The sequence below is a fragment of the Dermacentor andersoni genome, chromosome 1 (assembly GCF_023375885.2).
Source record: "Dermacentor andersoni chromosome 1, qqDerAnde1_hic_scaffold, whole genome shotgun sequence".
Classification (NCBI taxonomy): Eukaryota; Metazoa; Arthropoda; class Arachnida; order Ixodida; family Ixodidae; genus Dermacentor; species Dermacentor andersoni.
Window position 1 is genome coordinate 94,479,228 of NC_092814.1, and position 16,395 is coordinate 94,495,622.

The 16,395-nt window shown below is 45.6% G+C and overlaps 1 protein-coding gene across 1 annotated transcript in view; it reads left to right on the forward strand.

Annotated features, from left to right (window-relative positions):
• Positions 1–9,207: 9,207 nt before the first annotated feature.
• LOC126544788 (G patch domain-containing protein 1) overlaps positions 9,208–16,395 on the forward strand; it is a 70,590-nt gene continuing 63,402 nt past the window's right edge. The window contains exons 1-4 of the mRNA XM_050192258.2: positions 9,208–9,431; positions 9,581–9,709; positions 10,120–10,208; positions 13,602–13,759. Of these exons, the coding sequence (XP_050048215.1) occupies positions 9,380–9,431; positions 9,581–9,709; positions 10,120–10,208; positions 13,602–13,759 (428 nt within the window). The 5' untranslated portion in view covers positions 9,208–9,379. The remainder of the gene's footprint in view (positions 9,432–9,580; positions 9,710–10,119; positions 10,209–13,601; positions 13,760–16,395) is intronic.

The window sequence follows — 16,395 nt, forward strand, 5'->3', positions numbered from 1 at the left end:
CGGTGGTGCGATGGGCGTCCCGACTGCTGCGCACACATCGAGCTGAGCACATCGATCGCGCCCAGGGCGCCACTTGAACGTAGCGGCGTACGCACGCGGCTGTTTGGCTAGATGGACAACGTCAACGACGCATTGCATTTGGCTACGGTGTATACTTTGGCGACCCGACTTCTCGGGGTCGCGCACTGCGCTTGGCGCGCTTCGGGAGCAATGGCGGTTTGCATCCACAAAGGCCCGCGACAGCGAGCTCTCAGTGGGCTCTCATAAACGCCTTGGCAGACACCACTTCATATTTTGTTATTGACAGTGTTTGTTTCAAAGTGCTTCCATTGACGGACGTGGAGATAGCGGCGGAAGTAGCGGCCAAACGAAGACGCTGCGCAGGTTGATCCCGCAAGCGTTGATGTTGCCCCGCTCCCGACTTAACTGAGGCTGTAGTGCTCTGGCCCTTCTGAGCCCCAACTGTGGCGCAATAGAAAGCACCGGCCTATTACTTGTGGATCATTCAGACTATGTTGACGACTCCGTTTTAAAGCACGCGGCTGCCAATAAGAAGCAGGCTGCACTGCTGCAGTACTTTCAGCCGAATAAATAAATGCTTTGTGTGAAGCTTCAAGAGATTATTTAGTGCGCCACAATTGGGGCGCGATCGGCGATTGTTGTATACTCTGTCCCACCCCTTGAGTCTGAAACCCGTCCAACGATCTTGTCGTCAGCGATACGCCAAGCACTAAGTATTCATCCATTGCCACTTAATATGCACCCCGAGAATGACAAAGGGCGGCGCAAAGCCCGTGTACGATACATTGGCCGCATGCTTGCAAACATCCCGAAAACACATACTTTATACACGGACACATCACGCACTCAAGAGGACACATCACGCACTCAAGATACCTCGGTAGTTTTGGATGGCACCGAATCCCTGAGAGACTCTGCTGCAATGCGCGGAACAAATGCCGCTTACGGAGAAATTATCGGCGTTGCTCTTGCAATTCGATACGCCATCCGTGTTCCTGAGGAAGTGTATATATTGACGGACTCGCAACAGGCATGTCGGGCGTTCCTATCAGGACACGGCATCCCGAGAGCGGCGCACCAAATTCTCAAACAGATCCCGCAAAATACACCAACCACACTTCCCCGCATCTACTTAATCTGGACCCCTGGTCATACCTCGATGCCGGGTAACGAACGCGCACATGCGGTTGCCCGAGAAATTTCCCTCCGGGCGACTCGGCGTGGTGAGGCGACTAGTTCAGAGTAGGGGGATCCCTTGCTCCGTTACAAAGACATACTCCGTCATTATGCACGCATTCGTCGCACCCACGCCGCACCACCGCCGTCCTTCTCGCGGGAGGAAGCAGTAGCATTACGCCAGTTACAAACCGCAACTTTGCCAAATCTTGTCTCTCTCAATAAATTCTACCCACACTGCTAAGCAGATCGTTGCCCTGGCTGTGGCAGCTCGCCCACAATCTTCCATGTCACGATTGAGTGCACTGCAAACCTCTTTCCTCCCTTGCCAACTCTCCTTTACCCCCTACGCAACAAAGAGCTGTGGGACGATGCCCTCCGCGACGGACCTCCCGAGGTCCTCTGAGCTGTGATACAGCGGGCTCGAAACATCGCCGGAATCATCTTAGGGACCCTGGACTGAGGGTTCCTCCCACACTGCTCTCGCCATTCAAATATTATTAATAAAGATGTTTTACTCTCTCTCTCTCTCTCGGAGCGCGCGTTGAGTGGCGCCTGCCGTGATTGGCTTAGGCCACGCCCAAACTAGTACCGTTGGCCACGCCGCCTTCGCGAGGCTGACGAAGTCAGCGCGGCCTAGACGAAGTGCACGCGGCGCAACCGAACGCTCGCTCCGAACAACGATCCCCTATCGCGCCCTTGGTTGATTGATCGATTTGCGGAAATGTTTACGCGATCTTATTTTGTCACCCAGCTATTACAACTAAAACCGTTTACCACCGACAGATCGGCAAAAAAAACGTCTGCCTTTTGCGATGGCTGGTCCTCGGAGAGCGCGCGCGCAACCACGAAGGTTAATATTAACCAAAAGGTTAATATTAAGTCAACGTGGACTGTTGAAATACCATCCCAGAAACCTCGAAACGCTTGTTTCGTGCGAAGAAGAGACTTATTTTAAGAGAAAATGCGTTCTGAAGCGTCCGCGTACCTCTAGCGCAGTTCAAATCACCCGCCCCCCGATCGAGGAATATTTACGTCATGGTCACATAGTGACGTTGCTCCGTCGGTGAGTAAAACGGCTCCCGCAGACGGCGCTACCGCTTTTCTGCGCAAAATGATAACGCGCGGCCAGAAACAGAGCCAAGACAGAGCCGACACCAGCAAGAAAGCGGAACTATGGTGGCTAGCGGAAGGGAAAGTGCACGACGATAAGCTGGTTCTTTATTTTATGACGCCAACTTCGACGCTCGTTGCAATGGACGACCCTGACAACGACACATTGGCTCGCGATGCTGGGGTCGTTGGCTCGCGATTTAAGCACTGATGAACGTGACCTGCTGCTGAGGGCTCGCGCTGCCGGCGTCGTTGCGTACTACTACGCCGGCGGCCTGCTTTGAAAGGCACTCCACGCGACTTCACTAAGTCGGCGTTGAACTCGTAATCCTCTGGACGAAAGTGCAGCGAGCACACTATGTGATTCTTCGGCTCTTTGCCAGCGCGCTGTGGCAGAGGTACGGCACTTAACTATTTCGAATGGAGAGGTTCACTCGTTGGCACACAGTGATAAGTAACGTTGGATTCGCCGCTGCAACTGCCCTTGGCCAAGTTCCGCGGACCGTTCGCGCATCCCACGACACCACATGGACGTGGAATTCTCGCTGCTTGTTCCAAATGCAAGTTTCGCGAGCCAGCAGGACCACCGCAGCACGACGCGATAAAGAAACAACTGAAACTCCAAAGCGCGCGCAGAGTCGAGCGAAAACGAAACCTTTCGATCACCCGTACTACTCAAGGGCAACGTGAAAATGTTATTTTTTCTTAGAATCGAATAGAAGTAGGCAAGTAGCATTTTCTTCCGTCTTATAATCTAATGAAATGATCTTTTTAATACGAGTTTTTGAGTAGTAGCGACATAAATTATGAGGAGTGCTTTCGTCATCGGGCTAGTACCGGAATGTCGCTGGGGTGTCTCAAATCGTGTCATGCATTTACCTCAATTTCTCGGTTACTAAAGCTCTAGTCGCGATAATATTGACGCCTTAGACGTTCTAGAGCATTGCATTATCACTTTAACTTGACTTTCTGGTAACCTTTAGTGTCCCTTTAAGGGTCCCGTGTCATCACGTGCAAACTTATTTCGCGTCAATATATCGAGGTTCGACTTTATATATATATATATATATATATATATATATATATATAGACCAAGGAGGTTTATCGCTTAGAACCTGCAATCCTTAAGATGGCAAGCTATGCAGCTGACAAAGTTCTTTCAAAGAACACTTTCAATTTTTTTTTTTTTTTTACATAGGTTGCCTGTGGCAGCTAGCATAATTCTAGTCCATGAGCTAGTCTACCATGGCGGACATTGCATAAAAAATTGAAATGCACAACCGCCTAATTAAACAATAACTAATGAAGTATTTAAATAATTACCTTAAAGGATCGCTCACCAGGCTCCATAATAAATTTTGGTTATACGCTGGAAGTTGTTACGTGTCCTCTAGCGAGCGTTCTGACGCAAAAATGTTTCAAATCGGCTTAGTAATAGCCGAGATAGAAATATTTCATGCCGCGAACCCATATTTCAGCAGGCGAGCTCCACTTCCAAGCGAGACACCCTCTCCATTCGTCCCGTCTAGCCTCCGCAAGCGAAATTCCTTCCCTGTGTTCTCGAGGACCGTGTGACGCATATGTAACGGGACCAGCCTTCTTTTTTTTTTCCTCCTCGCTTTTTTGTTACCCGCTGATCTTCCGCTGACCGCGTCGCGCGCGAGCTGATTGACTCCTTTCGCGCAGCGCCCGATTTTGAGCGATGTGCACGAGGACAGCTGACTAGCGGTATAAGTCAGTGCTACAGGAATAGTGCGGCAGACACAAGCGGATCACAGAGCATGATCTCGCGCTAGAACACGGTAGGAAATGATATAGTTTCGTTGTCTGCTCGCGCGACTGCACGACGTGGGAACAAGCAGACGAAACGGAAGTGTATACGTCTCTCTTGCTACGAAGCGAAGTAAAACGAAAACACGCATACATTCGGTTTGTGTGTTTTATTATTTCTCTAAGCTTTAATGCGTCTATTCAAGGAACATATTACACAAATAACAGATGTTGCCTTGAATAATTCTCAAGTCAGGTGTCACCACGAGCGACGTCACAGTGTGAATACGAGTATAACGAGTACGTAACCCCAGGAACACGTGTGCGTCACCGTCCGGCTTGGAGCGCGGTCGCCGCGAGGTGAAGAGAAAAAGGCGTTCGGATTGAAATTTCAGACCTTTCCGCGGCGCGTAGCGATGTAATACTTTGCAAACACGATCGCTAGCGCGCATTGTATCCTCTGAGCTTGTCAGCTCAAAATGGCCAGACCTGGTGAGGCAAATTCTAGCGGGTGAGATTGTGAGGCATATCCATTTGAAAGGAATTGTGGGGTTGACACCATTTACGAGATATGCACCGTCTAACTTGGGGTAAAAATGAACTGTCATTCCACCTAATTTCTTAACAAAACGTCGTTTTATGCACTGAAGTACGAAAATAACTGGAACACCAATGCAGTTATCGGCAACATTGGGAAATTAATATCTCGAAAATGGTGTCATCCTGAGAATTCATTCCATGTGTATCTGCCTTGCGAACTCCCCGGCTAGAATTTGTAAATTGCAATATGTACTATAGAGTAATTTGGTAAACATCTTATTAGTGAATTCTTGTTAATTAGACGATTATGCATTTCAATTTTTTGTACACGTAAGCCTTTTCGAGTAGAGCAGCTCATGGACTAGCTGAATTGTGCTATCTGCCACAGCGATTCTAAAAAAAATTTGTGTAAGTGTTCGCTGCAAGCACCCAGTATATACAGACAAAGATGAGCACCAAGTTTACACTCGTCATTGTCACATTGTACAGTGTTCCCTTATTTCGCACCCCATACTCTACAGTAAACGTATATATAAGTTTGTAAGCTCTTTGATCAGCCCAATACTGGGTCCAGCAAGAGCTCCTTTCTTGTGAACATTTGCAAACGATGGAATCTGTTCTTCCAATGTGCTGTCAGATATCTCTAATCTATAACAACGAAGTCATCTATAGATGTATTATGTTAGCAACGGCTGATAATATTCGTGGTATGAGACATTTTGTACCAGCTCAAGATAAGTGCACCATATGGTCACCATAAAATGGTCCTTTTCTGGTTTCTTGTGGTACCGAGGCGAAAGCCTTAAATGGCTCATGGGTCGAAAAATTGACCATCCGGTGTTATGGCACCAAAATTCAATTGCATCAAAATTGATGAAACTCGAACCCACGACCTTTGGTGTTAATTAAGAGTTAATTCAGATATAGGTAATTAAGACACATGAACCCACTTTTTGCGGGAGTCAAACCCACGACTCTTGTTGTTAATTAAGGTATAGTTAATTACGGCACTCGAACCCACTATCTTTGGTGGGAGAAAACAATAAGAAGTAACAACGCATTCGAATGATATGTCAAGCAGTTTAACAAACGTCTCATGAGCGCGCAGGCTTCCGCCTTCATGCTCTTTAACGTTTGCTAAAGTGACTGTCAACTTTTAATGGTACCATGACTCAATATGACATTCTATTTAAAGGGACCCTTAAGAGAAAAATGATTTCTTCTGCATCAGTAAATTACCTTTCTACGACACTAAAAACGCCACTCTTACCACAATAAGACGCTTGGTAAGCCAGAAAAAGCGTAAGAACGAAAGACGGGTGGCGACGGCTCCTTGATCTTCCCGCACCTGGTCGCTGTGACGTCATGGATTTTGATGACATCTTCTTGGGCCTACTTACTTATATAGCGGCACAGATTAACTACATTGTGTTCTAAAGGAACCAAATAGCAAGTTTCGGGAACCTTTACTCAACCAACGCAGCCCAAATGCGAGAAGATACTTTGGAATCCCTGACGTCACACTGACGTACAAGCGTCGGAGTTTCGGCAGGAAATTCAAATACTGATACTTCGACGCAGTGGCGTAGCAACGGGGGGAGCCGGGGGGCCGTGGGCCCCGGGTGCAAGGGGCCAGTTGGGGGGGGGGGGAGGGGGGGGTGTCGTATGCGTCTGAATCCACCCGGAAATTTTCGATATCCTCGCCTTCCTCGACTACACCCGGGGGGGGGGGGGGGGGGGACAGAAGACCTATGGGCCCCGGGTGCCGGACGACCTAGCTACGCCACTGCTTCGACGTTCATTTTCTCATCTAATAATCAAACTATTATTTTGATATGACTGCCTGCAGGGTTCTCAGACAATGCTTTATTAGTCTAAACTGATTTATTTTGTCGCTTTAGTGACCCTTTAAGTTCTAGATCACGAAGCATATGTGACCTAAGTGATTCAAAACGCAGAAATATACAGAAAGAATGAAAGAGAATGCGCATGTCTTAATTAGCAAGCGACAGTTCCGCGCGCCATGTTTCGTAAGCACAATATCGTAAAAATAAATACATTTTTACACACAACGTTCTAGTAGCCAGCCTGCCATGAGTGCGTCCACGCGACAAAAATCACTAACACCCTAGAGCTGTAAGGATTGGCAGAAACCAAATGCTAGTATTGGGCACCCGTTATTTGGGAGAAACCGAACGAGAAGCGGCTAGTTTGTGTCACACGGGGAACTTTCGATCGCGATTGATTCCGATTGTACTCGATTGGATAAGGAAATCAGCGCAAGAAACTACAAAGTACAGGCTCTGTTCTTCGACTCAATGGTGTGAATTCCCTGTGGTATTCATGAGGTAGACGCTTACCGCTTCCTATGCGTAGTACATCCCGCGTAGAGGCAGGTAGCGTGCTTGTGGCGGTAGAGAAATCACGCAGCTGAATCCCGCCGAACCACGGCCTCCTCAACGAATGCTCTGTGAGCCGGTGGGCGTACCAGCGGTACCGTGGTAGCAACGTACAATTTGAACCAGCGCGAGACTTGTTCTTCCTCTTCTTCTTCCTTCACATTTTGGCACGTACCCACGAGGGGGGTAATGGCCATGGCCACGCGGCCAGGTGTGGCCCGTTCACCTCCAAGATTGCCTGCGACAGCGCTGGCAGTCTCTAGTTTCAGAGGGCATTGCGGTTTTGGTCGTAGACAACATTTTTTCACGAACGCTCTGACTGTTATCATGGAACTGTATGAATATGTTTAGACACTTAAAGCCTCTTAACGTGATTCACTGACTTCACCCATTAACGCGAAGGGATCTGAATATTCTGCGAAAATATGCGTATGAGTGGTGCAAGACGCGGTTTGCATTCCTTTTTTTTTTCGTGTTCAGTGCAGTTGTTGACTGTACTTTACTACAATACATGAAAGACACTGTTCCTCTCAAGGAGGTTAAAGAAGTGAAGCTGGCGGCGGCCATCTTGCGGGGGGCAAGAAGCGGCCTGTCAAGAGCTTCGCAGCGTTTTTCGCCGACTTTTCTTGCTGTTTTTAATTGCTTAACCGATTATTACGTATTCTAGTCATTATGATCAGGCGTTGCTTTAGCATGTTCATTGCATGGAGGATCTTGGAACTTTGGTGTGTCCGTTTCCCTTTACACTCTTAAAAAAGATTACACCCTTTAGGGCCTACCTTGTCCCACAACAATAATCACCATCTGTCTTGCCCGCGTTTCCTTTCTTTAACGCTGCGAGCCCGGTACTTCCCAGCAATGAACGTCATGCGCGTTATCTGCATGACATAGCATTCCCAACAGGAAAGTAGCGGGCGCGGCGTCTTCAAGAAAGAAAACGCATCAAGGCAAATGACGATTATCGTTGTGTGGCAGATATACACCCCAAAGGGTGCAAACTTTTTTATTGTGTGCATGGTAGATATATACCTCAAAGGATGTAAACATTTTTAGAGTGCACTCTTAGACAAAGTTACACCCTTTGGGGTGTATCTCTGCCACACAACAATAATCGTCACCTGCCTTTCTTGCGTTTCCTTTCTTAAAAACGCCGCGCCCGCTACTTTCCTGTCGTGAATGCCACACTCTCTAAGAACAGTTTACACCCTTTGGAGTGCCCCCTCTGGCACACAACGATAATCGTCATCTGCCTTGATGCGTTTCCTTTCTTTAACGCTGCGAGCCCGGTACTTTCCAGTAACGAACGGCACGCGCGTTATCAGCATGATAGCATTTCAGTAACGAACGGCACGCGCGTTATCAGCATGATAGCATTTCCTGTCGGCAATGCTATCATGCTGATAACGCGCGTGCCGTTCGTTACTGGAAAGTACCGGGCTCGCAGCGTTAAAGAAAGGAAACGCATCAAGGCAGATGACGATTATCGTTGTGTGCCAGAGGGGGCACTCCAAAGGGTGTAAACTGTTCTTACACTCTTAGGCAAAGTTACACCCTTTGGCTTGCCCCTTCTGCCACACAACAATAATCGTTATCTGCCTTGATGCGTTTCCTTTCTTTAACGCTGCGAGCTCGGAACTTTGCAGTAACGAACGGCACGCGCGTTATCAGAAGGGGCACTCCAAAGGGTGTAAACTGTTCTACGCTGATAACGCGCGTGCCGTTCGTTACTGGAAAGTACCGGGCTCGCAGCGTTAAAGAAAGGAAACGCATCAAGGCAGATAACGATTATTGTTGTGTGGCAGAAGGGGCAAGCCAAAGGGTGTAACTTTGCCTAAGAGTGTAGAGTGTATGTCATGTTGACGACGCGCATGCCGTTCGTTACTGGAAAGTACCGGGCTCGCCGCGTTAAAGAAAGTAAATGCGGACAAGACAGATGACGATTATCGTTGTGTGGCAAAAGGGTGTAATTTTGCTTAAGAGTGTGTATGCATTATTAATCAATAGGCGTTATGAAAGTAACCAAAATTCAATTTGTATTGAGGTATAACTAATTCACATAATTTTGTTTTTTTGCACGTGGATTTTTTAATTCATTTGGTACAGATCGAGCATGGGGGGCCTTCGCTGTTTATGGCCTATTTTGGCAGTTGACTGCTTTGAGCTTGGCCACTATGACTCCATATTGACAATATGGCGGCACGCTTGAGAATCTTATTGCGACTCTCATTACCGTGTACCACTAAACGTACGGCTGATGTAGGACGAAAATGCAGCTTGAGTTGCTCTCTTAGTGCCGTGAAAGCGCAAGCTTAAAGTTGAAACTGCGGTGTTGTCGCCGATCGTGTGGCTGGCATTTCGATATGGCAGAAGAGTACCTATTTCTTGGTACTCCTTTAGAAGAACTTGACGAAGGTGCGATTGCTATGAAAACTGCGAATGAACAACCGAATTATTTCATTCTAAATCACTGTTGTCAACTATTGTTTGCTGCGCAGGATGTTAAGTAATGTAGCATGCGTTAGCATTTACGCGAATGTCAATGAATCGCTTGTTTTGTGCAGACGACATCCCCCGGAAGAAGTTCCAGCCCGACCTCACTGTCAGAGATGCGCAGGGAAGGCGCCGGTTTCACGGGGCTTTCACTGGTGGTTTTTCCGCTGGCTATTTCAACACTGTTGGCACAAAAGAAGGTAGGGCATTTCGACAAAGGCAGCCTATACATAGTGCTTTAACGTCGACGATTTGCTAGCGCTTGATGTTGTACAGATATGTGTTGCTTCGGGGCTATGATACGCCGTAGTGGAGATTCCTTCAGTTTTGCTTTGGGACATAGAACCCCGTCAGTCATTCATTCAGATCATGGGACATCAAATAGTAACCTGCTTTGCGACTCTCTATGGGATGTTTGTATGCATGTTTTCAGAAGCTTCACCGAAATTTTGGGCCATTACATGTAAAGCTTTTTTTTTGTGTGTGTGTGATATTGTCCAGTGCAAATTGAACTAATGTTTTGATGTCTCACTGCGCATACCATCGTGTGTACGCTTGTAACTAGTTTGTGTTTCTTCTGCTCTTGACAACTCCACTTGCATACACAAAGGTTGGACTCCTTCAACCTACAAGTCATCAAAGACAAACAAATCAGAAAATGTTGTTGCATCCAAGCCTCAAGACTTTATGGATGAAGAGGTGAGTGTATCTTAAGCTTGGCATAGTGTCCTGCATTAAAGAGGGCACCTAGAAACCATCTTTGTGAAATGAGATGCATGGTATCTGGTATGGCCACCATACCTCCTCTTTTTCCGTTGTTAAGCAGGAAAGCCTTGTATACCATCTTGGTGTGCAAGGCAAACCAAGATGGCTCTCTAAGAAGAGTCCTGCAAATGCAGATGTCAAAGCATATTTTTGTATGTTGTGGCAGACATGTAACATGATGCCTCTGTAATTTACAAAGCTACTTTCATTAGTGAACATTTGAGCCATATCAAAATATAAAAGGCTGGAATTGGACGCCTAATTGAAGACGAATAAGCACTAAATGCCTGCCCCATCATTTGCTGTGTGTTAAAGCTTGCATAGCTGTATTTATGATCGTGTAAAGGAAGGAGTCTCTACAGGTCAAACTTGCACTGCAAAACCTAATGGGCAGTATTACAAGCTTTTTTAATCCACAGCCTCACTGCCCATTCCTTCTTTCACTATAAATCTTGCTGAAAAAGAATATATCTTTTTTTTTTTTTTAACACAACTCAGTTCGTGCCATGCACAGATTTAAATGAACAGAGATGGAGGTGGCCACCTGGATAGGATGCACCAGTTATAGTCGTGCACAACAGAAAAACTTATTCGCTTAATCTGATTGTCAAAAATAAGAAAATTGGTGCACCAGCAGTAAACAAACAAAACAAGGAAGTTCCTGCTGCCCCCTTGTAGTTTGGCTCTTACATCTGGTGCTGGTTTGTGCTCTAGGGTACACAGCACATGCACTTACTCATATAGCTTTTGGCCATCGTCCATGAAAGAGGCAAATATGAGTGCATAGCACAGGAGGCATTGGCACAGCTCAGACTAGCCATGTGAGAAAATGTGGCCATGCAACATTATTGTCTGAAGACGCTTTTCATACCATTTCTCTGTGTGATCGCTGTGTAGAACAGCTGTATGTGGCACAAACGTTACAATAGGGAACTCTGGCACTAGTAGCTGTAGGAGCTGCAAGGATGGAAGTTAAGCAAGCATGGAAATGATGGTTAGTACATGGGTTTGCCTAAACTTTGTCCTTCTATCTTCCAACGGCATTGTTTTTTTGCAAGGTATCCATATTCAACTAAATATTGCATTATAAAAGAAAAAATTTACCCTGATTATGCATGGGCACATGTTGTTATTGCCTTTTCATTTAGAAAAATAAAGTTGCTTCTAAACTAAGGTGAGTAAAGTGAAGCAAATAATGTCGCAAGAACTTATGAAGCCGCAAGCACGAAGATTAGACAAATGCTTGTGTTAACCATCATTCCCTGGGGAGATAAATAATCACAGCGCCAGAATTTAGTCATTTTAGTGGAAGACGGTATGTTCGCAAAGAGAGCAAATGGGTATTAGTGAATCAGAATATCCCACCTTCACTTAAATGATATTGCACGACAAAAAAACGACACGGACGTGAGAGAAGACGACACATCAGGCGCAATCTTTCAACTAAGTTTATTGTGCCACTGCGTCGATTTTATACATGGGAAGCAGTGTAGACCATGCATGTGCTTACAAGAAAAAGAAGTGCGAATTCATGTAACATAGTTATGAGTCATGTGATGCCGCCTCCAAGAAACTTAGTTCTTTTTCTGTGAGAGCCAAAGACGGGAAGCTAACACACTTATCACCCAATTTCGCGATCATCTGCGCTTCAGATATTTCACGGATGAGCTGCGTACTGCCACGTGAAACAATCGTGCATTGATCCTCAAGAGGCTTGCATCCATGATCGCGACAGTGGATCGCCAAGAAACCACGAGAGCCATTTTTTACATTGTTGCTGTGTTTGCAGAGCTGATCATTGAGGCAACGCCCAGTTTGTCCGATATATTTCTTCCCACATGAAAGCGGGAGGTTGTACACCACCCGGTGGACACACTCAACAAACTTTTTGCGGTGATGCTTTCTGCACTTATCAGAAGGGATGGCATTTGGATCCGTCAGCCTGCAAAGCCTGTCGAGCTTGTCCCATGTATAATATCGACACAGTGGCACAATAAATTTAGTTGAAAGTTTGCGCCTGGTGTGTCGTGTTCTCTCACGTCCGTGTCATTTTTTTGTCGCGCAATATCATTTAAGTAATGGATTACCAACTTGCCTGGAATGCTGCTCTCATCCCACCTTCATTGTGCAGCTGGAAAACTTAATTCTGGTGGTGCATAGCACTTGTTGCGGAATATTCTGTGCCCATGACGAGGGCAGCTTTAATACTCATTAAGCAATAAGCATTAAACTCTGTGTTAATGAAATACTGGAACACAGCCACTTTCTGTTGCAATAGATCCCAGTCCTAATTGATTCAGTGCTGTCTCCTGATCCTTTGTTACACTGAAAATTGCTATATCCAACCCAGGACTTGGGGATCAATAACTGCTGGTCTGATGGAGACAGGACACTGCAAGATAAAGCATGTTATAGCACTGAGACCAAACATTAAGAGCTTTATATAATGTCTGTTTGCAGCAGTTGGGCCATCAGCCTGTTAAAACAAGTTATTTGACATCTTGATAAATCGCCTTCAAATGTAATATTTACAATGAATATAGATAACATAATGTAAACTAAGTGAACACAAATTATTTCGTATGCTACAAGCAGCATTCACCAAAAGAAGAAAAAAAATATTGAAATAAATTGCATGAGATTTCTTTCAGTGCTACCCACTGAAATCCATCTTCTTGCATGTGTGAATCAAAGCGCACATGCGCTTTCTTGTCTAATTCTTGGCCATTGTGCATGAAAGAGGTGAAAATTGGAGCAAATTTAACACGACAGATATAAACCACAATGGTTGTTTGTTTTTTACTACTTGTCCATGATAATTGTAAAGGCAATCTTTTTTTGCTATTGCCACAGATTTAGGGTTATGCTTGCAAAGAACAGTGGACTTTGGTTTGGTTGAATGCTACCAGATAAGACCGCTACCATTGTAAGACAAAGTGTTATACAAATTCTGACGATACATGCAACTGCTGTACAAAATTTTAGAACCAGTTGGCCATTAGTTGAGATAAAGAAATTGTAAACCTAGCTGCCTTTAACCATCGGGCATAACAGTCTACATTGTTCAAATATGTGTGAGCTTGCAACTAGGAACTGATGGTTGTGCATGCTCTTCTAGTCCTTTTATAAACCTTGCAAAGTTCGCACTGTAGTTTATTAACATAAATAAGCTGGAATAAATCTAAATTTACCTCGGGTGTTGAATGTAGGCCCTTATGCTGCCTGAATGCCTGTTCTGTGTCAACTGTGTTGTGTTGTCAGAATTTCACTTGCCAGCTTGCTCACTTGTCACTGTTGTGCCTGAACACAAGACCTTTTTTAACTTAGGACCTTGGGCAATTTGGAATCGCCCCTCAAAGGATTCAAGTACGAGATGACTTTGTTGACTTTACTGAACAACGGAAACGAGTTCGAGAGCCACCACGGATGCACCAAGGTCCCATTCCTGGCTCCCCGCCATTGAAAAACCTTTTCAAACCTGTCAGGTGAGGGGGCTTAAATGTCATGCAATATTTAATTATGGGTGTAGTACTTCAAGGTCAAAATGGGGGGACATTGCAGGATGGAAAAATTGTCTATCTTGCCTTGCTTTGCCTTGCTATCATGCCATAGTGAAGTTTGTAAAAGGTTGGGTAGTTGTTACATGGTAATGGGCAACTAGCAACTCTGATAATTTGCATGTGGTCCTCTAAAATCATTTATCTGCTCTAATTTGTGTATAGTTTTGCTGCTTGAATGGGAAGTGGTAGTGCTGTTGTAATTGAATTTTCAAAGGAGGTTCTTTTCTGATAACTTGCATTTCACTTTCCAGAGATCTTATATGCACTCCTTTATGCAAAGTTGTGCTGCTATAGTGGGAATCCATACCATTGTAGTATTGAGTCTTTGAAGGAGGCATTTTGGAGCTTATAATAGAAATGTTGAAACTGACCAGATAGGTAAAAAAGAGATTCGGCGTGCAGACAGGACACAAGAGTAGAGAAGTGGACAACACGAACGCCGACTATCAACTGAAGGGAGCACTAAGGCGAAAAAAGAAACAAGACACAAAACTCATCTGCGCAAGCTATCAACTGAAGGGAGCACTGAGGCAAAAAAAGAAAGAAGACACAAAACTCATCTGCGCAAGCTCTTCTTCTTGTGTCTTCTTTCTTTTTTCGCCTCAGTGCTCCCTTCAGTTGATAGTCGGCGTTCGTGTTGTCCACTTCTCTACTCTTGTGTCCTGTCTGCACGCCTCATCTCTTTTTTGCATAATGAATCCTTACCAACTAGCTCAGCTTTCTGTCGTTCTGACCAGATAGGAGCTGGTCATTTCATTCATATTGCTGGAGTAAGTAATGTGTAGGTTTCGGCAGGTTGGTGTAACACGGAGTCAACATTAGAACAAATGAGAAGATGAGACAGAAAACAGGAAACTGAAGAACATGCAATGTGCTTGCTTCCAGTGAGACTTCATTTACATTCATAAATACCGTATTTACTCGCATAATAATCGCACTCGCATAATGATCGCACCCCTGAATATTGTCGTCAAAATTCGATTTCTTAAATTTCCCGTGTAATGATCGCACCCCGAACTTGCTGCAGCGATATGTCATGTGCCAAGTCTAGCTAATAATGATCGCGCTTACCATCTGTCGAATGCTACGCGAATTACTCTTCTAGACAAGCCAAGCAGTCTGCACGCACCAAACATTCCTAAGTAGATGCCTCATTTCATTACTTTCATCACTTTCCGCACTTCCATGACAAAAAAAGGTACAACCAAAATTGCCTTTATTATGGGTAGGCTTTATAATGGTTGTGGTCAACAAAAACAAAAAAGGCGCCTTTCGATTCTTTTCATCTGCACTTGTCGGCACGCAACAAATCGCGCGCGGCAATGATAGTAGCCATGTTTACACTGATACGTTAAAAGTGTACCTTATTCGTTTGCCGACGCTTGCAACACAGCTAGGATATTCGCCCACCCTTAGCGGAAACATGCCATATTAGGATAGCAGTGAAGACATGCCGCAGTTTCCGCAGCACGCCGGCCATGCGTTTCTATGTCGCTGGCAGCTAAGCGCACCCACCTGTTTCTGTCCCCTCAAAATGCACATGGCTACGTTACTGCCGCCAACTTGCCGTTATTAACAATATTATTCATCACTGATACGGAAGAAACTCTTTCAATGCACCTAATGTACTCACGAGAAGAAAAAAAAATCGCATTCGGCGCGTTCCTACGTTTCTAAGTATATCTACAAACGTAGACGCGTTCAGCTTGCTCCGCCGGCCGCCATTTTTGTTTTGGTGTCCCGCATCCCGCACCCGCATCCCACAGCAAATGCGGGATGAAAAAAAAATTTTTTCTTTTCACAGGAAATTTAACCCGCGTAATGATCACACCCCTGAATTTGCATCAATTTTTCTGACAAAAAAGTGAGATCATTATGCGAGTAAATACGGTACACAACTAGTGAAGCACACTCAATAAAACAAAACAAGTTTACATCAAAATCAGGAAAAGCCAAAGTGTCTAGCATTGGTGTCAGAAACCTAAATCAGCATGCATCCTTGCATTCAACCACGTTATATATATATATTGTTACGTAGGAAGACGCAGATGAAAAGCTATATACAAGTATATTTACAAGGAAATACGCCGCTCTTGGCCAAGAGGCAACAGCCTGCGCTAGCCTCTAATCGTCGTCATCGTCTTCACACTGCGCGCCTCTTCATCATCGTAAATACTGTTCTGTAGCACTACCCCTGGCGGCAAAAGCGCCGTCCCGGAGCGTCTAAAGGCCGGACTCGGAAGCAGTGTAGTAGACCTTGGGGCTATTAACGTGCACAATATCACTAGATGCCAGAGTAGAGGATGAGGTTGAACTCGCAGGAGCAATTTCGTACGTCACATACGTCACCTGGCGCAGCACGCGGTAGGGCCCTGTGTATCGCGAAAGGAGCTTCTCTGAAAGTCCGACGTGACGAGAGGGCGACCACAGGAGCACGAGCGCACCAGGCGAAAACTGTACGTCACAGTGGCGGGCGTTGTACTGACGCTGCTGAGTGGTTTGCGAGGCCGTCAGTCAAGTACGGGCAAGCTGGCGTGCATGGTCGGCGAGGGCGATGGTGT